Below are 23600 nucleotides of genomic sequence, written 5' to 3'. Positions count from 1 at the left end.
GATGATGATGATGATGTGGAAAGGCGAGAAAGGGCTGGTGGCTGGATCACCCTCTGCTGGCCAGAATTGGGATAGCACAGGGCAGTACCCTGGGCTGGGCTTGGGTTTTTTCAGAAGCCCGGCTACTTTGGCTCTCAACAAGGTTTTAATTTGCTGGAGAAGTCAGAGTGCAAGAGCATCCAAGCACACTGTTTAAATTACAGAATTATTGGAAAGTGGGGGAACACTGATTAATCTCGTGGAAATGATTTTTTAGTATCACACATCTACACAAATGCTTGAGAAAACAGATTCTCACGTTAATAATACACAAGCAAGTGACAGAATGGATATATTTTCAAGTTGCATGTGGCAATTTCAAGGAAGATTAGATATGTTTTTAACCCTGAATGCTAGAGACACATAGGAAATAAGAATGACTGCCTATTGTCTGATGCTATTCAAAGTCTTCCTCCTGCTGTATTTCACTGAACCATCTTCACAAGCCTAAGTGGTAGGCATCCTTTTTATTCCCATTTTTCAAAATAGGAAACAGCTTCAGTCAAAGTCAGATTTGAGTTGAGGTCAGTCTTTGTTCTTAAATGTCTATCAGGATACATACAGACAGATGCTTAGTATGCTGCTCCAAGTTTTACCAGCTCTTCAGGAGAAACAGGAAGCCCTGATATGTAGCATCTGATTATTCTCACCATAACCATATTTCAAGCTATTAGTGGAATGTCAGGATGTCTGTCAGCTTGTCAAATTCCTGAATGTTTAACCACTGGCTCTCTAGCCGCCATGAGCCTATGCCACTACCGTCTGCTCAAACAATCATAGGGCTTTAAAGTCTGCAATGAACTTGAGTGCAGAAGCTTCCCCTTTGGTGTTTCTGAGACAAAATGTCGTATTTCAGTTCTGAGGTAGCCTTTTTCCATGGCCAAAGTCCCTTCCTCAATTGTAGTAATATTGCACTTTCATAAAGCACTTGAATTACAAAATACTCTTACTCTTTTCTCACTTTTCCTCCTCACAGACCCATGCAAACTGTTTATTTCCCATAAAGAAAGTGGAGCTTCCGTGAAGCCAGGTAGTTTTTCCCAGTTACAGGTAGAACTTTAATGTGGTGTAAGGTCTTCTGAGTCCAAGCCCATCCGTCTTATCACTTTCTCATGGGTGATACTGGCCAATAGTTACTTATATCTCACTGAAGCAGCTGGAAGGAGAGGGTTCGGGCCAAGCCTGTGAGGACTGGAATCCCACCCAGTCTTTTCCAGAGTCCCACCTGGGAATGCCTACAACCAGAATGCAGGAATCCTGTGGAGGCCTGACCCCTGGGCCCATAGTATCATACCTTTCTTTTACTCCCCCTTTTTAAAAAACAAGGAAACAATCTTACAGGAAAATTAAAAAACCCTTGGGACCGCTTCTTCTTTGGAAAAGGAAGGTTATAGGGACAGCCTCCCTGCAAGCTCCCTGGGGAGGACAGCACTCAGTGAGCCCCTCTGGTTTACCGGCCCAATCCACTGACCAGTTCAACTTCTTTCCTCAGCTCTTCTTTGTGGTGATTCTTTCTGAGTTCCAAGTAGTTGTCCAGTAGGCCCCTAGACTTCTTGCCACCCTCCTTGTCTGTTTGCTCCATGTCTTCAGCTCCATTGAGCTCCACAGAGTAAATTCGGGGGGTTTTCTGAAAGGGAAGCAGATGTGCAGTGTTAGCCCCCACGGGTTTTCTGACCTCCCCTGAAACTCAGTGACTGCCCTCGCAACCAGCACCACGCCCCGCCCCCTCCCCGGCCCCCACCGCGTCGTCCTCTCCCCTGGGGAAAGGAAGGAGATAGACTGTGAGGAGGTTCCTCCGCCTTCAAACAGCAGCTTCCCAGCCCACTTTCTCCTCTCCTCTCTCTTCCTGTGTGAAGGGCAGGCTGGGAAACCTTTCCTGGATGGGGGGAAAGATGGGATGTGATTTCCCCACCTAGAAAGAACACCCCTCCAAGGTGCCGTGGGGTCTCCCTAGGACCTCGCTCCCCATTTCTCGGATAGAGGGCCCTCACCGCCCCACTTTTGGGGGGTGGAAGGTCCCCACTGCTATCCCGTTTCTTGGGTTGGGGTGCCCACTGAGCTCCTGAATCTCAGCCCCAGGCAGGGTGCTCCTCTACGCACCAAGGTGCATCACTGTAAGCCCAGCCCGGTGCCACCCTCCGAATAGGGGCTGCCCTGGGACCCCGGCCCCTCCTCGCATCTGGGGCTGGGTCGTCTCCTAGGAGGAGATGGGTCGTCTCCCTAGGAGGTCGTCTCCCTCACTCCCAGCTCAGAGTGAGGGCTTGCGGTGGGGAGGGGAGAGGAGCGGCTCGGAGGCCGGAGAGCGCGGGGTGCAGGCAGCCCTCCATATCCCCGCACCTCCCGACCCGCCCCGGGTCTGGCTGCACGCACCTCTCCCATGAAGCGGAGGGGTGGGCCCGCGTCCGGGCCACCAGGGTTAGGGTAGCTGATCGGGCCGCGGAGCGGACGGCGGAGCTGACCCGTGCGCGCCTGGGCAGCAGAGTGCTGTCGCTGGCAGAAAAGGCGGCTGCACCTTAAATGCCACACGCCCCGCCCCCGCTTGCCCCCGCGCCCTGGCTTCGGGGACCCACGCCCTTCGCCCTTCGCGCCTGATCGTGCGACTTGCTTACCAATAATGGAATTAATACAAATACGCTACCAGTACAGCGGGCACGTGGCCGGTATGGCGACACTTGCGCTCTAAGATGCCCTTTAGGGAACGGAAGGCTGCTCTTGGACCGCAGGCACAGGTTCGCCTCTAAGAGAATTTGGGGCCAACAGAGAGCCTCTGGGGAGCAGCTGAATGACTTTGCAGGATCCAGATAGGAATTTGGAATCGGAAACAATTTGAGAGGAAGAGAGTGGAGAAGAAAGATAGGAAATTTAGGGCCAACCCGAGGGGCTGCAGGGTCTGAGGACTCGGATAAGGGCCCTGGGGCGCAGAACTGAAGCTGTAGGCTGGGCGTCCCCACCTACCCGGCGGCCACCCAGCGCTCCATTCCCAGGCACCACACACACTTCCAGCCTCCCAGGCTCCCAGCACCCCTGCTTTCTTCCCCCCCTTCCTTTCTTCTTTTCTTCCCAGAATGGCAGAATTTAAAGCCTAACCACCCCTGCCGCACCCCCAGAATAGCAAATCCACACCAATGAGCCACTTCTTATCTAAACTAAATGGGAAGGGACAGGAAGACTTGGGGTGACACCTGGTTACAGACACACGTCACAGGTTCTCTGGAGTGACAGGGTGGGGTAGGGGGTTAAAATCTTGTCCAAATTCAAGCAACGGTGGACTTCTGGGAAGGTCTGTGGTGATACCTTCCTCTCCCAATCACCACCCCCACCCCACCCCACCACAGAATACTCTTCAGGGAACCATTAGAAGATGAGGGGAAGGAGATAAGAGATTTGCGGGAAACCGATGTCTGCTGGGAGACTGGGAGAAGGGGGTTTTCAGGCATCAGCCACTGCTGCTCACCTTTGCCTGTTGCAGGCCCTGCGATGTGTTTTTGGACAAGTGTGAAACAAGTGGAATGCAGGGAGAGATGCTTCTGATACCAAACCAAGTGGAAACTTCGAGAGCAACCTGCACCCCACCCCCGCCCATTCATACTGACTTGACTGGGGAAGAGTGGGACTCATGCAATGGTGATGGCATAGGTTAAACATTAGAAAATTGTAATGTGTTCCCTTGGAGAAGATTCCTATTTATTCTTGTTGGTATCCAGTTTGGGGAAGCTTTAGTTATGACCAAACCAGCCAAAATAGAACATTGTCGGGTTCTCTAGCACCTCTAAGGTCCTGCAGGGTGCCAGTCTCAGCCTCTGAGACAATGAGGTGTCCTGGAGTGCAACCTCTACCAAAAAGGTCCATCAAATAGGTCCATCCTCCCCACACCCACTCTGACTCCAGAGTTATTGCTTCGCTGTCACCAGTCATCCTGCCCAGAGTCTGGGCATCCCCTTGTTCCTTGAGGGGAATGGCCTCCAGATGTCTGTGATGCAGGCATCAGGAATAGTCCTCACCTGATAGAACTCTGAACTGGATTTCCCCTGAGACACACAGACTCACCTGCTCTTGGCTCCAAGGGCCATCACCAGGCAGTTCTGGGCAATGGACTCTGAGTTCCACCCAATTCTAATGCCCTCTCTCAAGCTGCCCATAAAACCCATGGAACAGCAAAGAACACCTCCTCAGTCTTCATAATCTAGTAGTGACTTGTGTGTGAGCCTGGGTTTTCCCTTCTTTCAAAAGAAGCCTGTCCATGCCATGAGTTTTTTCTAGAACTTTTCTGGTCAACAAATATTACATATTTGGGACAAGCTGCCACATTCCTAGCTCATTTTAATACACTTGAAATTAGTATGTGTAATTGAATAAAAAATGTGCTAGACATAGGAGGTGGTGGGGAGAAATGGTACTAAAATTGTGTCAATCTCTGACCTCAAGGAAGTTACACTTAATCCGTTCATTGGAGGAGAAAATTAATGACTAAAGAGTAAATAACCCAACAAAGAAAAGAATTTAACACTAAATGGTATAGTCTCTAAGTGCTTTAAGTGTTGGAAGGAAAGGTGGGAGAGATGGCAAGACTTTTATTCCTTAAAATTAGTCATCCAGACTTGTTTCTATTCCTTTGCACGCCCCCTTCCCCTGTGAATGGTGTGAGAGAGGCAGAAGAGGGGCTGAGTCAGGGCTTGGTGTCATTGCTCTTGGTGCCTTGAAAGGTTCCCTGCGGCAGAGTCTTGGGTAAAGGGACATCCACCAGCCCGCTCATAGGTGGGAATGTGAGGATTCAAGTGCAGAGAAGGAAGAGGGCCCAGGTAACAATGGGAAGAGGAAGGTCCTCTTCCAGCCTCACATCTGGCCTAGCCGGTGCCTCTGCCCACTGTCCTTTTTCTCTCCCAGATTCCTCTCCCACTCAAAGGGGCAGTCCCCACACACCTGTGTCCACTTGTCATGCCTGCCTATGACTATGCCTGGAGTTGGAGTAAGAACAAAAAACAAAAACAAATCCTCAGCCAGGCACATTTCTGCACTGTTTCCTCATTGCCTCATGCAGAAAAAACCCTAAGACTGGGGTAGGAATATCCTACAGAGAGGACAACCTGCTTTCATACGTGGCAAATGTGCTGTGGTGACGACCTTGCCTGGAGCGCTTAACAACCATCGCCAGAGTAGCTGGTGCTGCTCTCAGAGCAGGTAAAGGCCCACTGGAGGCTCACAGAGCCCAGGGGGCAAGTATAGGCCTGTTTTCATCTCATGTGGATACAGCTCCCCAAAGGGTTAGCTTCCTGTAGAGTTCATTTTTTGTGACCCATTTTGGATAATAAGATGGCTTTTAAATGACTTTTACTTTTAATCTTAGACAGATTTTCCCATTTAAATGACCTTTACCTTTAGATACATATGTAACATATATGATGTATAACCTGTATGACATGAAGGAAATTATTCACACAAATATGCTCAGTTAACTTTGCAGGAATTTTTCTCTTCTGTTGTGAAGTGACACTCTCTTGGTCATCAGCTCCCACACTGTTCAGTCAGGGGGCCCAAAGCAGACACTCCAACATTTATCACTGAAATACATATTGGAAGCTTGCGTGTGTGTGTCACACCATACCAGATATTCCTCTAGAGGAGCTTTCAACCCCGTTAAGGAGATCAGCTACATCACCTAGTTAGAATATTAACATAAGGCATGCCAAAGGTCACACATGGTCTAACACTAGGTGGGGGCAGATGCCAGGGTTCTAGAGGTGCAAAGGGATGTGGGAGCTTTGTACAATGGAGTGAAGGGTGCTTCATGAAGTGGGTCAAGTGCATATGGAGTTTGAAGGCTGGATGACCTGCAAGAGGTAGGGAGGAGGAAAGAGAGGAAGGTACTGGCTCTTGCAGAGACATGGCTGGTAGGAATGACAATGGTGGCAGTTTCAGGGACAGTGAGGGGCCTCGAAGACAGAGAGGACAGGTTCTCTCAGAAATGGGAAGGAGGTCCAGCTGTTAGGGCAGGACTGTGCAGACCCTGGGACCTTACTCTAGGTCTGTGGGGCCTTGAGAGTGGCAATAGCATAATGAAAATAACATGGGGGAAAACGAGAGGTTCTCTAGCAACACCTGGGAGCCCTTCAGACTCTGTGAAGTTGTGGGCTTGCAGCTGTCCCAGTGTTGAGACTTCAGCCCTGTTTCCTGTCAGTGAACAGCTTGTCAATGAGGCTAGGTGGCTTGCTGCTTTTATTATTTGAACATTAGCACCCCAATGCCAGTCTCTAAGCAACTGTTAGTTCGGATGTCATTGATTTGTTCTATCAAGTGCCCTTGAAAGGAAACCAGGGGAAGGGAAAATGATAGTTACTTGAGTTAGATAGTCACAATCTAAGTGAGAGAAGTTTACAGGATTCTCCCCTCTCCATACCCCAATAGATATATATTTATCCCATATTTCCAGGGTGAACTGAGCTGTTCTAAGATCTATGTGGGGGGAGGGGAAGCTGTGGAATGGAAGACTATCCCTAAGAAACTAGGTCTATTTCATCCACAAAGTTTATCTTCAATGTCATAATAGTAGTGGAGCGTGGTCATTATTTATGATGACCTGCGTTAATAAAGGAAGTAAAGTTTTATCTTTTCCCAGTGATGTTAATAGAGCTGTGTTCCGCTCCCTCAGTTTTCATGCCTGATCTGTCCCTTGTGAGATGCCAGGCTCAGTTTAGAGTCCATGAGAAGAATAGCCTCATCCATACAGGGTCAGTGTTCCATGTGAGCCAGGAGCCAAAAACAATCACTTCATTATTTTGGTCAGCACCCTCTCTCTCTTGGGTGTACTTTTAATAATTGTCTGGGGTATCCCAGCATCTTAAGTCAGCATACAGGAAGGTGGTCTAACTCTATGAGCATAGCCATCCTGGGTCAGCACTTCAAACTAACACAAATTCACAGTGGAAGTAAATGGGGGGAAAGGGGAAGGAACACAGCCTGAGTTCCTGGTCTCCATCACGCCAGAGCAACTTGACTCTTGTTGATCCACAGAGGTATACAAGACTGGATCGTGCCATAGCCCAGGTCCAGAGTTCAAAATATTGCTAGACACATGAGGAAATAAAAAGCAAGGAAAGGAAACAAGAAACTGCTTTTAAGGGACAATCGAGGAAAAACTGGCAGCTGCTTGGCTGCAAATCCTACTGGGAGTTTCTCTGAGAAGTGAGTGGTGTGTGGGTCCTCAAGTTCCAACTGTGGTCCTGCCACACAGGCTCAGCCCTGCTCCCAGAGTACATCAGGGAGCTGAGGGAGAAATGGGAGAGGCAGGAGGCAATGCTTGGTATATTTATAAGAAATTTTATAGTGGCTGCCAAAGTATGCCCTTAGGAAATAAAGCCATGGGCTGCGGAAGCACAGGATGTCTTAACTAACCTGCCTCCAGCAGCTGGGAACCAGGGTACTTCCACCAGCTTCCAGCCACTGCCCACTTTAAGCAATATTCATCCAAGAACCTTCTCACACTCTGGACTGACATTTCTCCTCACCCCAGTCTCTTTTTCCTCCCTCTGAGGGCTGCACAGGGCTCCCATTAGAATTACATTTTTTCATCTAAAGAAGAAATAATTTTTTGTGTGTTTCAAATATTGCAGGGAGCATACTTATAATTAATATAAGTATTTGTTATTTAATTGAGATGCAAATTTAACCAGATATTTTTGTTTTCTAGTTATGGCAATACTACTCCCTTTACATGCCTTGGGGGATCAGTCCTTTACTACTGGTCAGAAGGCACATCTGGGGAAATTGGCTAAACTCTACCAGTCTTGTCATTGCTAAGCCAAACATAAAAATAAAAACACATTCAGATTTTTCCTTTGTGCCATGCCAGTCTCTCCAAAGAGCCACATGAAGTAGATTTGCTTTAAGATAATCAACTTGAATGAATGTGGGAATAAGTTTTCTTTAGCATTTTTTTTGTTGTTGTCCAAGTACAGCTTTTTGCCTTTTCCCCCACCTCCCTCTTCCCTCTCTTGTTTTCACTCCCCCCCCCGCCCCGCTCCTTGTTATTGTCCCTGTGTCCTTTATAATTGTTCCTGTAAACCCTTCACTCTTTTCCCCCATTACCCCCTTCCCTGTCCCCTCTGGTCACTGTCAGCCTGTTTTCAATTTCAATGTCTTTGGTTATATTTTGCCTGCTTGTTTGTTTTGTTGATTAGATCCCAGTTAAAGGCGAGGTCATATGGTATTTGCCCCTCACTGCCTGGCTTATGTCACTCAGCATAATGCTTTCCAGTTCCATCCATGCTGTTGGGAAGGGTAGGAGCTCCTTTTTTCTTTCTGCTGCATAGAATTCCATTGTGTAAATGTTAAGTTTTTTTTTTAACCAAGTAGCTTTTCAGCCAGAAAATTATGACCATTGTGCAAAGGTCATATTCTAGGATCTGAGAAGTGCATGTAAGACTACCATACTGTCTCAAGACCAATTTTCAGTTTTAGAGAGAACCACCAGAGGGGGCACATTCTATAGCCAGATTGGGCTCAGATACCAGAGTGACACTGTCACCGTCAAGGCCACCTGGAATCACTCAGGCACCAAGAATTCATAGGATGGCCATAGACTTTGCAACTGTGCGCCAAAGACTTCATTTCAGACGAAGCAAAGGATAACTCGGAAAAGAGACAAACCCCAAACAAACCAATCAGGAAAAAAACCCACCAGTAAGAGAAAAGAAACAACAACAAAAAAACCCCTCCAGTACTAACTAACACAAAGAAACAGTGAAGTACAAGCTTATAAGAAAGACAAATTGTGAATGATTTCCTGCTCATAGGGCTGGATGAGGTAGAAAAATGTCAGGGCCAATGTTTTGACATGTGCTTCTTTCACGAGGTGTTCCACGGGGATAAGGTGTTCAGTCTTGGCCTTGCAGACCCCCGATTGCTTCCTGTCGCTAGTCTCCTCACCAAGGCAATATGCCCTTTGAAGCAGGTCTTATACTTTCTTTGGTTCTCTCAAAGACATGGCCACAGTGACTGGCAAATAGTAGGTACCTCCATGTCTCAATTCTCTTGGAGAAATGAAAGAATATTTCTAAAATATTTTAAAAGGAGGTTCCATATCTTCCTTCATTACTTCTGATTTTAGTGACTGGCGCTCGCACTTAGGAAAGTCTTCCTTATAAATTACTGAAAATTTTTCATTTTGCAGCTGGAGTTTATTTTTTGATGTGAGGAGGTCCTGTTGAAGTAGAAAGAAAAATGTGCTTTAACTTTCTTGTGAAAGCTAAAACATAAACATAAAAGTTCCTATTCAGCTTGGGAGAGCTGATTTTATTTCATTTTTTAAATTTTTATTTTTATTTAAAAATACATTTTATTGATTATGCTATTACACTAGTTCCATATTTTCTCTCCTTCATCCTCTCTGCCCTGCACCCCTTCTCCTACCAGCATCCCCCACCTCCTTAGTTCATGTCTATGTGTCGTACGTATACGTTCTTTGGCTTCTCCATTTCCTATGCTATTCTTAACCTCCCCCTATCTATTTTGTACCTACCATTTATGCTTCTTATTCTCTGTACCTTTTCCCCCATTCTCCCCTCTCCTCCTCCCCACTGATAACCCTCCATGTTACCTCCATTTCTGCGATTCTGTTCCTGTTCTAGTTGTTTGCTTAGTTTTTGTTTTTGTTTTAGGTTAAGTTGTTGATAGTTCTGAGTTTGTTGTCATTTTACTGTTCATAGTTTTTATCTTCTTCTTTTTCTTAGATAAGTCCCTTTAACGTCTCATACAATAAGGGCTCGGTGTTGATGAACTCCTTTAACTTGACCTTATCTGGGAAGCAATTTATCTGCCCTTCCATTCTAAATGATAGCTTTCCTGGACAGAGTAATCTTGGATGTAGGTCCTTGCCTTTCATGACTTGGAATACTTCTTTCCAGCCCTTTCTTTGCCTGCAAGGTTTCTTTTGAGAAATCAGCTGATAGCCTTATGGGAACTCCTTTGTAGGTAACTGTCTTCTTTTCTCTTGCTGCTTTTAAGATTCTCTCCTTATCTTTAATCTTACGTAATTTAATTATGATGTGTCTTGGTGTGTTCCTCTTTGGGTCCAACTTCTTTGGGACTCTCTGAGTTTTTTAGACTTCCTGGAATTCTGTTTCCTTCTCCAGATTGGGGAAGTTTTCCTTCATTATTTGTTCAAATAAGTTTTCAGATTCTTGCTCTTCCTCTTCTCCTTCTGGCACCCCTATAATTTGGATGTTTGAGCATTTAAAGTTGTCCCAGATGTTCCTAAGCCTCTCCTCATTTTTTTGAATTCTTGTTTGTTCATTCTGTTCTGGTTGGATGTTTATTTCTTCTTTTTGTTCCAAATCATTGATTTGAGTCCTGGTTTCCTTCCCTTCACTGTTGGTTCCTGTATATTTTCCTTCATTTCACTTTGTATAGCCTTCATTTCTTCCTTCATTTTGTAACCAACCTCAATCAATTCTGCAAGCACCCTGATTACCACTGTTTTGAACTCTGGATCAGACATGTCGTCTATCTTCTTGTTGCTTAGTTCTTTTTCTGGAGTTTTGATATATTCTTTCATTTGGGCCATATTTCTTTGTCTCAGCACACCTGTTACATTGTGAGGGGCAAAGCCTTAGATATTCACCAGGGCGGGAGGTGAATATCTTCACTGTGTTCTGATGCTCTGTGGAGGAGGGGTCAGAGAGGCAATAATGCCACTTACATATTTACAATACAGAGGGAAGAAGGCAGAATGGAGTAAGAAAATGGAATAGTATAATATGAGGCTTGAAATTAAAAAATAATGAAAAACTAGGAACAAAATCGAAGAAACATAACCACTGCAGCAATGTCAATGACAAATGAGCAAAGATTAATATAAGTGGAAAGATAATAGCATAAGAAAAATAAAGAAAGAAAAAAGATCATGAGGTGTCTAAATGAAAGAAAAATGATTTCGAGAGGATAGATGGAGGAGAAACAGTAAGAGTGAGGAATAGAAACAAGATGTAGAAGGGGAAAAATAAAATATAAAATGAAAATAAGAAAGGGAAGGAATAGGCAAAATGGAGCAAAAGAATAGAGGAGTGAAATGTGGGATTTGAAATAAAACTAACATTAAAAATAGTGAAATGATAAAAACATAATTGAAGAAAATGTTAAAAAGCTATGTAGGAAATAAAATAACGCAAATAATGAAGAAGAACGAAGTGGAATTCATCTCAGTGGAATGTAGTGTTTGTCTACTGTCTTCTTCTTCTGGATTCATCTCTGGTGATGTCAGCTGGTGTCCCAGTCCAGCTTTAGGGAGCCTGTTTGAGGTTACAAACAATCCACAGTTTGTGGTGTCTCTTTCAGGCTTGGCTGGTCCTCACTGTTCTGTCCTGACATTTGTACATGGCTTTTTGTCAGCACAGGCCCAGGGATGGTTCATCTAATGTCTGACAGCACTGCAAGTACCACCTCCACCTGCCTCTAGAGAGGGCTTTGGGAAGGTGGGTCCCTGGATTGTCCCCGGGAGGTGCTATTCAGTCTTCAGGGAAGATGGTGGGTGTGTTTCCTGCACCTCACCTCTTAGTCCGTCCCAGATTATTTCCAACAATGTATAATTTCTGATCAATTAGCTGTCCATTTCATGTGAGGGGACAATCTGTGTAAAGGGTTCAGGTCTTTCTTGCTTTGCACTGATGGCAGGTCTGTATAAGAGCTGAGGATGGGTGGGGCCCTGGATACCCCCTGCTGTGATTATCTTTAATTTCTCTGCTCTGCTGGTTTCAATGGATTAGGGTCCTACAAAACCAGAGTAGCCTTTGTGTTTGATAAAAGTTCAGACAGGACCCTTTGGATAATCCCCTCCCACCCCTCCTTGTGGCTATGTGCTCAGCAGGTGATTCTTGAGTCTGCCCTTACTATTCTACTGAGTTTGCAATCCTACAGCTGGTGGTTGGGCCTGCCTTCCTTTTCCCATAGGTTTGTACTCTGTGGTGTGAGGGGACTTGCCTTGCTGCAAAGAATCTCAAGTGCTCAGCTCTTGCCTATCTAGCTCCCAGCCTATTGCTCTCGCAGGTGACTCAGACTGGAACTCTCCATCTGTGCAGCCCCCTGCTTGTCAGGTATGCTGGGTAGGATCTTGAAATTCCTTTGCCATGACACTTTCTGTTCTTTCTGTGCAGCTGGATTCAATGAAAACAAACGGTGCTTTTAATCTGGTGTTTGTTGGTTTTTTTTGTGTGTTTTTTTTTGCTATCAGAGCCGCTGCATGCACATGCATACCCCTGCCCAGCCATGCTTCAGGTCCCCTTTGAAAAGGTCTCTCTATGACACCCATACTGCAGCACAGTGTCACTGTGCTGCAATAGTAAAAATTCTCTCTCAGTCAGGGCTAGCCAGAGCCTGCCGGTGCCTCTGGCATTTTTGGAGATAGAATTTCTCTACAGAACTCTCCCAGTTGGCACTGCAGCTATGGACATGCTGCTCACTGCATGTGTGCAGCTTGAGTCTCCCAGACTCTGCATATCCTCCCGAGTCTCTCCCTATTAGGGTTGGGGGGTTCCCTGTGTAGGACTAGGGCCTACTGCTCTGGGCAGGGAGGGAGAGACTAAGCTGTACTTCCTGTCTGGTCCCTCCTCTGCTGCAAGTGCCTCACACAGGCTATTTCCCCTTCAACTTATAAAATCTCTTACTGGATGGTGCAACATGTCCTCTGTACTCCTTGGCTTCAAAAATTCATGTCAGTTGAGATTTTGTTGATTGTTCAGGTCACTTGTCAGAAGATCAGCCAAAAATTTGTGCTGGGGACATGAGCAAGTGGGCTCACTTTCCACCTACTTGGCCTCTATCTTCTACTCTCTGTTTTACTATTATTGACATTTGTACAAAGCTTTTCATAAACAGGGAAATACATTCATTCCACAAAATCATATTGAACTGTGATAAAACCAAAGTAACCACATATCAAGTTATGTCTTTATTTTTTTATGTAACTGATAGGTATGTGTTCACATAAAAGCAGAGGAATACATTGCAGGCATGACAGGGCTTCCAGCTGGAGACTAAATGGAGTCTAAGATCAGGACCTTACCAGGCAAGTCTGGGTAACTGGCAGGGAAGAGTAAAAAAAAGGAGGTGGGATGGAGGTACCTCCTTGCAGTGAAGGGACCAGGTGTGCACAGGTCAGTCCAGTGCCAAAACCTGAGGCATTGGAAGGACAGTTGCAGTGTATTGTCATTCTTATTTGTCTCATGGCTCAGCTCTTGGATGAATCTCTCTGGTCTACTGAAGAGAGAAGACTGATGTTAGCTCTGGAGCTTTTCACAGATAGCCAGAAATGCTGAGGTTTTGGCATTTGCAAGCTCTGTGTCTTGACAGTGGCAATACCTCAGGCACTTTCAGGAAGTGGTGATAAAACTTGGTGTCTGGTGGACTGTGACCAGAGTTGGAGCAGAGGAAGGGGCAGAGGTGGACTTGACCTCTCCTGGGTCCCAGGGCTGATGGAGGACCTCTGTAGATGCTGGGGTTCTTCATCAGCAGAGGGAGAAAGGGCCAGTGGAACACAGTTCACACCCATATTGTCATTTTCGAGGTCCCAGAGGCCCAGCCTAGAATCTAAGGCCCCATGATCTCTCTTCAGGACATTTTTCAGTTCAGTTCAGCAAATTGCCAGGCTTTGACAGTTGTCCTCCATCCCTTTGTGATGAGTCCTGTGGTCTTAGGGCCAGCACAGTATGTAAGAGTTGGGACATCTGCAGTGACAATGACATTACTCCTGTGGTGAGCGAATGACTAGAAATCCCACTAGTCTAGGTCACCTCTTCTCACTGAACAGCCAGGGAAGCTTATTAGCACATAAATGGTTAGTTAGAAGTCATCTTTTTTCTTCTCTTTCCCTCCCTACATGAGTGAGAAGAACTATGGTTGGTTTCGGACTAAAGGAGCCAGACTGTAGGCTGTGCCCTGGAGTCCATTCCTCCCCTTCCCAGGGGCTGGGCCTGATACTGCTTGGGAACCAGACCCTCTGCCTGGAGCAGGGATCAGCTCCACTCAGTAAGCAATAATAGGTGTGCCACAGGGAAGCAAAAAGCTTCCCAGAGAAGCTTCTGAGAAGCTTCTCAGAACCCAGAGACTTAAATGTTAAACCATAAAATTCCTTTAAAAAAGTGTAGGCAATTAATATCTGTGACAACTTGTAGCAATGTTTTTTTCTGATATATCTCCTAAGGCAAGCAAAAGAAAAACTAACCAAAGGGACTACATCCAAAGCCATTTTTCTCACCTCAGTGTCTGGACAGCAGTGTGTTGGGTGGGGCAGGGGGTGGGGTTGGGGTGGCACACAACCAACGCTCAGCTCCAGGTGAGAGACGCATGGAGCAGAGGCTCTGTTTTTGAATTATTTTTAAGGCAGTAAAATGTATTTAACTTTAATGAAGTAACATTGGCATATTAATTGATATGTGGTCTTAAATAATTCCTTCATTTATATTATGACTTTCCCTCCATTCTTTTTTAAAAAATTTTATTTATTTTTTACCTTTATTTTTATTGTTCACACTTTACAGAATTCTCCATTTTCTCCCCCTTAACCCAGCCTCCATCCCCCTTCCCTCTGGTCATCACCACACTGTTGTCTGTGTCTTTTGTTTATATATACACATATATGTTCTTTGGCTAATTCCTTTATCCTCTTTCATCCAGGCCCGCCCCTGGCAGCTGTCAGTGTGTTCCCTCTATCCATGCCTCTGTTTCTAGTTTGTTCATCAGTTTATTTTGTTTATTAGATTCCTCATATAAGTGAGATCATATGGTATTTGTCTCTCTCTGACTGGCTTATTTCATTTAGCATAATAATCTCCAGGTCCATCCATGCTGTTGCAAAAGGTGAGATTTCATTCTTTTTATGGCTGAGTAATATTCCATCGTGTAAATGTACAGCTTTTTTATCCACTCATCCACTTATGGGCACTTGAGCTCTTTCCAGAATTTGGCTATTGTAAATAATATTGCTATAAACGTAGGGTTGCATATGTTCTTTTGAATGAATTTTTCAGAATTCATAAGATATATTTCCAGAAGTGGGGTTGCAGGGTCATAGGTCAGTTCCATTTTAATTTTTTGAGGAAACTTAATACTGTTTCCCACAGTGGCTGCACATAGGTCAGTCTTCATTCCCACCTACAGTGCAAAAGGGTTTCCTTTTCTCCACATCTTCACCATTTGTTTGTTGACTGATTGATGATAGCCAATCTGGCAGGTGTGAGGTGATATCTCATTGTGGTTTTAATTTGCATTCTCTGACGATTAGTGATGGTGAACATCTTTTCATATGTATTGGCCATCTGGATCGCCTCTTAGGAAAAATGCCTATGTGGGTTCTTTTGCCATTTTTTAAATGGGCTTGTTTGTTTATTTTGTGTTGAGTTGTATAAGTTCTTTATATATTTTGGAAATTAACCCCTTGTCAGATACATCATTGACAAATATGTTCTCCCATCCATTGGGTTCCCTTTTGACTTTGTTCCCTATGTTTTCTCCTAGGAATTTAATGGCTTCACAATACTTTTAATACTTCAATACTTTTAGTACTTTACCAACACATTTAATACTTTAATCCATTTTGAGTTTATTATTCTGTATGATGTAAGTTGGTGGTCTAGTTTTATTTATTTTTTTTGCATGTACCGGTTCAATTTTTCCCACACTATTTATTGAATAGACTGTCTTTATTCCATTGTATTCTCTTGTATGGTCAAATATTTTTTAAAATATATTTTATTGATTATGCTATTACACTTGTCCCATTCCCCCCCTCTTCATTCCCCTCCACCCTGCACACCGCCCCCATTCCTCCACTCTAGTTCATGTCCATGTGTCACAAGTTCTTTAGCTTCCCATTTCCCATACTATTCTTGCTCTCCCCCCTGTCTATTTTCTACCTACCATCTATGCTACTTATTCTCTGTACCTTCTCCCCCTCTCTTCTCCTCCCACTCCCCTGTTGCTAACTCTCCATTTCTATGGTTCCGCTCCTGATTTAGCTGTCTGCTTAGTTTGCTTTTGTTTAGGTGCTGTCTTTTTACTGTTCATATTGTTCATATTTTTTATCTTCTTTTTCTTAGACAAATTCCTTTAACATTTCATAAAATAAGGGCTTGGTGATGATGAACTCCTTGAACTTGACCTTATCTGAGAAGCACTTTATCTGCCCTTCCATTCTAAATGAAAGCTTTGCTGGATAGAGCAATCTTGGATGTAGGTCCTTGCCTTTCATGACTTGGAATACTTCTTTCCAGCCCCTTCTTCCCTGTAAGGTCTCTTTTGAGAAATCAGCTGACAGTCTCATGGGAACTCCTTTGTAGTTGACTGTCCCCTTATCTCTTGCTGCTTCTAGGATTCTGTCCTTCATTTTAACCTTGGCTAATGTAATTCTGATGTGCCTTGGTGTGTTCCTCCTTGGGTCCAACTTCTATGGAACTCTCTGAGCTTTCTGGACTTCCTGGAGGTGGAGTTCCTTCTCCAGACTGGGGAAGTTCTCCTTTGTTATTTGTTCAAATAACTTTTCCACTTGTCGCTCCTCCTCTTCCCCTCCTGGTACCCCTATGATTCGGATGTTAGAACGTTTAAAGGTGTCCTGGAGGTTCCTAAGCCTCTCATTTTTTGAATTCTTATTCCTTCATTTTTTCCTGGTTGGATGTTTCTTTCTTCCTTCTGGTCCACTTGATTGATTTGAGTCCCAGTTTTCTTTCCATCACTATTGGTTCCCTGTGCATTTTCTTTCATTTCACTTAGTGTAGCCTTCATTTTTTCATCTAATTTGTGACTAAAATCAACCAGTTCTGTGAGCATCCTGATCACCAGTATTTTGAACTATTCATCTGATAGATTGGCTATCTCTTTGTCACTTAGAAGTATTGGCTCTGGGGCTTTGATTTGTTCTTCTGTTTGAGCCATAATGTTTTTGTCTCTTCGTTCCTGTTACATATGAGGCCCAAAAAGCTTAGGTATTCACTGGGGTGGGTCAACCTAGTTGCTGGGTTGTGACTGGGGGCCAGGTCAGAGAGGGAGCGATGGCATTTGTACCACTCTCTCTTGAATTTTGGTCCCCTCTGTTGTTTCCCAAAAGCAAATTGGGCCCTTCTGGTGCTGGTTCCCAGGTGGGTGGACTTGTGTAAGTTCTAGAACCCTGTGGGTCTCTCCAACGAACTCTCCTGTGAGGCTGGGAACTTCTCCCATCACCTCACCCCCTGAAAGTTTTTCCAATCAGTGCTTTTAGGCTTTATTTCCTGGTGCTAGGGCCCTGCTTTGCTCGATCTGTCTCACTGTTCATTTTTTCCCTTGTTTATCTGTGTGTGAATGTGTGACCACGGTCAACCAACCACTTTGTGTCCTCACTGGGTCTTCTTGTTGCCACCCTATGTTTGGGATCTGCCAACCACCACCTGCATGCCTGGGTTGGTCTGGCAGACACCGCTTTTTCCTGCCGGGACCCCTCTCTGCCAGCCGTCGACTCTACCCCTCTTACTGGTCTGGATGAATAGTTCATTATTGTCAGACTCCGGTACAGTTCAATTTTTTGTGTTTTGGTTGTGCTTTTGTCTCTAAATCTTTGTTGTCCTTAAATTTGGTTGTGTGAGGAGGTACAGTATTTTCACCTCTGCCTTCTCCATCTTGGCCAGAATTGTATAGTCAAATATTAATTGACCATAAAGGCATGGTTTTAGTTCTAGGTTCCATATTCTGTTCCATTGAGCTATAGGCCTGGTCTTATGCCAGTACCAGGTTGTTTTAATTACAGTGGCCTTATTGTATAGTTTGATATGAAGTAGCACGATACCTCCAATTTTGTTTTTCTTTATTAAGATTGCTGAGGCTATTCAGAGTGTTTTTGGTTCCATATAAATTCTGGAATATTTTTTATAGAGCTGTGAATTATGTGATTGGTATTTTAATAGAAATTGCATAAAATCTATAGATTGCTTTGGGGTAGTATGGCCATTTTAATGATGCTAATTCTTCCAATCCATGAATATGGTATATGCTTTCACTTACTTGTATCTTCCTCGGTTTATTTTTTCAGTGTTTTATAGTTTTCTGAGAACAAGTTTTTTACATCCTTGTTTAAATTTATTCCTAGGCACCTTATTTTTTGTTGTAACAGTAAATGGGATTCTTCATTTTTCTTTCTGCTATTTTATTATAGGTATATTAAGATGCCACCAATTTCTGAATATTCATCTTGTATCCTGCTACTTTGTCAAATTCACTTATTAGATCTAGTAGATTTTTGGTTGAGTTTTTAGGGTTCTATGTACAATATTATGTCATCTGCGAATTTTAACAGTTTTCCTTCTTCCTTTTCAATTTGTATGCCTTTTATGTCTTCTCCTTTTCTGATTGCTCTGGATAGTACATTTAGTGCTAGGTTAAATAAAAGTGGTGAAAGCAGACATCTATGTCTCGTACCTGATCTGAAGGGAAATACTTTTAGTTTTTCCCCATTGAGTATGATGTCAATTGTGAGTTTGTCATATATGGCCTTTATTATGTTGAATTATGATTTCTCTATTCTCACTTTGCTGTGCGATTTTATAGTAATGGGTTCTGGATTTTATCAAATGACTTTCTGCATCTGTTGATATGATCTTGTGATTTTTATCTTTTATTCTGTTTATGTGATGTATCACATTTATTGATTAGCAAACGTTGTACCAACCTTGCATCCTCGGAATAAATCCCAGTTGATCATGGTGAATGATCTTTTTAATGTATTGCTGAATTCAGTTTGCTAATATTTTGTTGAGTATTTAGCATCTGTGTTCAACAGAGTTATTGGCTTCTGATTTTCTTTCTTTGTAGTGTCTCTCTCTAGTTTTGGAATTAGTATAATTATGGCCTTGTAAACAGAGCTTGGAAGTTTTACATCCTCTTAAATTTTTAAAAAATAGTTTGAGGAAGATAGATGTTACTTCTTCTTTGAATATTTGGTAAAATTTGCTTGTGAAGCCATCTGCTCCAGGATTTTTGTTTGCTGGAAGTTTTTTTTGATTATTGCTTCGATTCCATTACTTGTAATCAGTTTATTCACATTTTCTGGTTCTCCCTGGTTCAGTTTTGGAAGATTGTATGTTTCTAGGAATTTATCCATTTAGCTCAGGTTGTCCAATTTGTTGGCATATAGTTGTTCATAATATTTTCTTAAAATCCTTTGCATTTCTGTGATGTCAATTGCTACTTCTCCTCTTTAATTTCTGGTTGTGTTAATTTGGGTCCTCTCTCTGTTTTTCTTGAGGTGTCTGGTTAAAGCTTTGCCAATCTTATTTATCTTTTTAAAGAATCAGCTCTTAGTTTCATTGATCTATTGTTTTTCCTAGTCTCTATGTCACCTGTTTTTGCTGTGATCTTTATTTTTTCTTTCTTCTACTTATTCTGGGCTTTGTTTGGTGTCCTTTTTGCAGTTCTTCTACATGTAGTGTTAGATTATTTAAGATTTTTCTTTCTTGTTGAGGTAGACCTGTAAAGCTATGAACTTCCTTCTCAGGACTGCTTTCACTGTGTGCCATAGAGTTTAAGTATATTTTATTGATTATGCTATTACAGTTGTCCTGATTTTTTCCCTCTTTGCCTCTGTTCACCTGGTACCCTCCTTCTCTCCAGCAATCCCCGATTCCTTAGTTCATGTTCATGGGTCATGCATGCAAATTCTTTGGCTCCTCCATTTTCTATACTATTCTTAGCACCCACCCCTGTCTAGTTTATATCTACTAATTATGCTTTCTGACCCCTGTACCTATTCTCCATTTCTCTCTCTGCCCTCTCAAACTGATAACTCTCCAAATGATCTCTATATCTATGATTCTATTCCTGTTCTACTTGTTTGCTTAGTTGTGTTTTTGTTTTTTTAGATTTCATTGTTGATAGTTGTAATTTTGTTGGCATTTTAATGTTCATAGTTTTGATCTTCTTTTCTTAAAGTAAGTCCCTTTAACATTTCATGTAACACTGGCTTGTTGATGAAGAACTCCTTTAGCTTTACCTTGTCTGGGAAGGACTTTATCCCCCTTTTTATTCTAAATGATAGCTTTGCTGGATAGGGAAACCTTGGCTGTAGGTCTTTGCTTTCCATCACTTTGAATACTTCTTACCAGCCCCTTCTTGCCTGCAAGGTTTCTTTTGAGAAATCAGCTGATAATCTTATGGGAACTCTTTTGTAGATAACTCTCTGCATTTCTCTTGCTGTTTATAAGATTCTCTCTTTTTGAGACTTCTGGCCAAGATGGAGGTGTAGGTAGACACACTATGCCTCCTTGCACAACCAAAATTAAGGACAACAAAAATTTAGAAACAAAAAACCCCAGACTGGCAGGAAATTGAACTATACAGAAGTCTGACAACCATTCATCCAGACCAGTAAGAGGGGCAAGGTTGGCAGCCAGCAGAGACAGGTCACGGAAGGAAAAAGTGGTGGCTGGCAGGCCCAGGTGTGTGGGTAGTGGCTAGCAGACCCCAGGCACACAGGTGGCAATTGGCAGATCCCAGGCATAGGGTGGCAACAAGAAGACCCAGTGAGGGGGTAAGGCAGCTGGCTGACCACAGTCACACATTCATGTGCAGATAAACCAAGTGAAAAACAAACAGTGAGACAGATCGAGCAAAGCAGAGCCCTAGCACTGGGAAATAAAGCCTAAAATCACTGATTGGAAAAACTTTCAGGGTTTGAGGTGCTGGGAGAAGCTCCCAGCCTCACAGGAGAGTTCATTGGGGAGACCGTCAGGGTCCTAGAATTTACACAAGCCCACCCACCTGGGAACCAGCACAAGAAGGGCCAAATTTGCTCATGGGAAATGGCAGAAGGGATTGAAATATGAGAGAGAGCAGAGCAAGCTCCATTGTTCCCTCTCTGACCCCACCCCTACATACAGTGTCACAACCCAGTGACTGAGTTGCCCTGCCCTGGTGAACACCTAAGGGCAGGGCAACACCTGCCTTTTATACAAAGCAGGTGTGCGCGCGTGCGCGCGCTTGCGCACACACACACACACACACACACACACACACACACACACACACAAGGTGGCCCAAATGAAAGAACAGATCAAAGCTCCAGAAAAAATACAATTAAGTGACAAAAAGATAGCCACCTATCAGTTGCTCAGTTCGAAACACTGGCGATCAGGATACTCATAGAATTGGTTAAATTTGCTCTCACATTAGATGAAAAAATGAAGTCTATGCTAAGTAAAATGAAGAAAAATGCACAGGGAACCAATAGTGATGGGAAGGAAACTGGGACTCAAATCAATGGTATGGACCAAAAGGAAGACAGAAACAACCAAACAGAAAACAATGAAGGAATAAGAATTCAAAAAAAAATGAGGAGAGGCTTAGGAACCTCCAGGACATCTTTAAATGTTCCAGCATCTGAATCATAGGGATGCCAGAAGGGGAAGAGGAAGAGCGACAAGTGGAAAACTTATTTGAACAAATGAAGGAGAACTTCCCCAATCTGGCAAAGGAAATACACCTCCAAGAAGTCCAGGAAGCTCAGAGACTCCCAAAGAAGTTGGACCCAAGGAGGACCACACCAGGCACATCAGAATTACATTAGCCAAGGTTAAAATGAAGGACAGAATCCTAGAAGCAACAAGAGATAAGGGGACAGTCACCTACAAAGGAGTTCCCATGAGACTGTCAGCTGATTTCTCAAAAGAGACCTTACAGGGAAGAAGGGGCTGGAAAGAAGTATTCCAAGTCATGGAAGGCAAGGACCTACATCCAAGATTACTCTGTCCAGGAAAGCTTTCATTTAGAATGGAAGGGCAGATAAAGTGCTTCTCAGATAAGGTCAAGTTCAAGGAGTTCATCATCACCAAGCCCTTATTTTATGAAATGTTAAAGGAACTTATCTAAGAGAAAGAAGATAAAAATATGAACAGTGAAAGAGCAGCGAACTCACAGTTATTAACAACCACACCTAAAACAAAAGCAAACAACTAGAACAGGAACAAAACCACAGAAATGGAGATCACATGGAGGGTTAGCAACAGGAGAGTGGGAGGAGGAGAAGGGGGGAGAAGGTACAGAGAATAAGTAGTGTAGATGGTAGGTAGAAAATAAACAGGGGGGAGGGCAAGAATAGTACGGGAAACATAGAAGCTAAAGAATTTATGACACATGGACATGAACTAAAGAGAAGAATGTGGGTGGGAGGGGGTGTACAAGGTGGAGGAAAATTAAGGGGTGGAATGGGACAACTGTAGTAGCATAAATAAATAAATATGAATTAAACATTAAAAATAAAAAAATTCTTTCTTTGTCTTTAACCCTTGACATTTTAATTACGATGTATCTTTTTGTGGTACTTTTGGGCTCCAACTTGATTGGGACTCTGCTTCTTGGACTTGCATGTCTATATCACTTACCAAATTAGGAAAGTTTTCTTTCACTATTTTTTTATATTCCAATGTGTTTTATTAAATTTGAACTAAAACCAATGATCTTATTTTTTATTATTATTTTTAATTATTTTATTGTTGTTGAAACAGTTGTCTGCATTTTCCCCCACTACTCCCACGACCCCAGCCAAACCCACCTCCCTCCCTTGCTACCATCCTCCCCCTTGGTTTTGTCCATGTGTCCTTTATAGTAGTTCCTGAACACCCTTCCCCTCATTATCCCCTCATACTTCCCCTCTGGTTACTGTCAAATTGTTCTTACTTTCAGTGTCTCTGATTATATTTTGCTTGTTTTTTTCTTTTGTTGATCATGTCCCAGTTAAAGGTGAAATCATATGGTATTTGTCCCTCACTGCCTGGCTTATTTCACTTCGCATAATGCTCTCCAGTCCCATCCATGTTGTTGCAAAGGGTAGGAGTTTCTTCTTTCTCTTTGCTGTGTAGAATTTCATTGTGTAAGTGTACTATAGTTTGTTGATCCATTCATTTACTGATGGGCACTTGGGTTACTTCCAGCACTTGGCTACTGTAAATTGTGTTGCTATGAATATTGGGGTGCACAGGTTCTTTTGGATTGGTGTTTCAGGGTTCTTAGTATATAATCCCAGCAGTGGAATGGCTGGGTCAAAAGGCAGTTCCATTTTTAGTTTTCTGAGGAAATTCCATATCGTTTTTCACAGTGGCTGCACCAGTACTATGTAGAAAGGAGTGGTGAAAGTGGGCATTCTTGTCTTATTTCTGATCCTAGTGGGAAAGTTGTAAGTTTTTGCCTATTGAGCATGATATTGGCTATAAGTCTCTCATATATGGCCTTTATTATGTTGAGAAATACTCCCTCTATTCCCACTTTGCTGAGTGTTTTTATCATAAATGGGTGCTGTGCTTTATCAAATGCTTTTCTGCATCTATTGATATGATCATGTAATTTTTGTCTTTTGTTTATGTGATGTATTATGTTTATTGATTTGTGAATATTGTGCCATCCTTGCTTCTCTGGGATGAATCCCACTTGATCATGGCATGTGATCTTTTTAATGTATTGCTGGATGCGGTTTGCCAATATTTTGTTGGGGATTTTAGCATCTATGTTCATCAACAATATTGGCCTGAAGTTTTCTTTCTTTCTTGTATCTTTATCTGGTTTTG

At 43.2% G+C, this 23600-nt stretch overlaps 1 protein-coding gene across 1 annotated transcript in view; it reads right to left on the bottom strand.

The window, feature by feature from the left end:
• ATP12A (ATPase H+/K+ transporting non-gastric alpha2 subunit) overlaps positions 1–2508 on the bottom strand; it is a 30015-nt gene extending 27507 nt beyond the window's left edge. The window contains exons 1-2 of the mRNA XM_037037201.1: positions 2410–2508; positions 1511–1666 (exon numbers count right to left, since the gene is read on the bottom strand). Coding sequence (XP_036893096.1) covers positions 1511–1666; positions 2410–2418 — 165 coding nt within the window. The 5' untranslated portion in view covers positions 2419–2508. The remainder of the gene's footprint in view (positions 1–1510; positions 1667–2409) is intronic.
• Between the last annotated feature and the right edge of the window lie 21092 nt (positions 2509–23600).

This window comes from Sturnira hondurensis, unplaced genomic scaffold, assembly GCF_014824575.4.
Source record: "Sturnira hondurensis isolate 20B ecotype Veracruz unplaced genomic scaffold, ASM1482457v3 Scaffold0022910, whole genome shotgun sequence".
NCBI classification, from domain to species: Eukaryota; Metazoa; Chordata; class Mammalia; order Chiroptera; family Phyllostomidae; genus Sturnira; species Sturnira hondurensis.
This window is presented reverse-complemented; position numbering and strand designations above follow the sequence as displayed.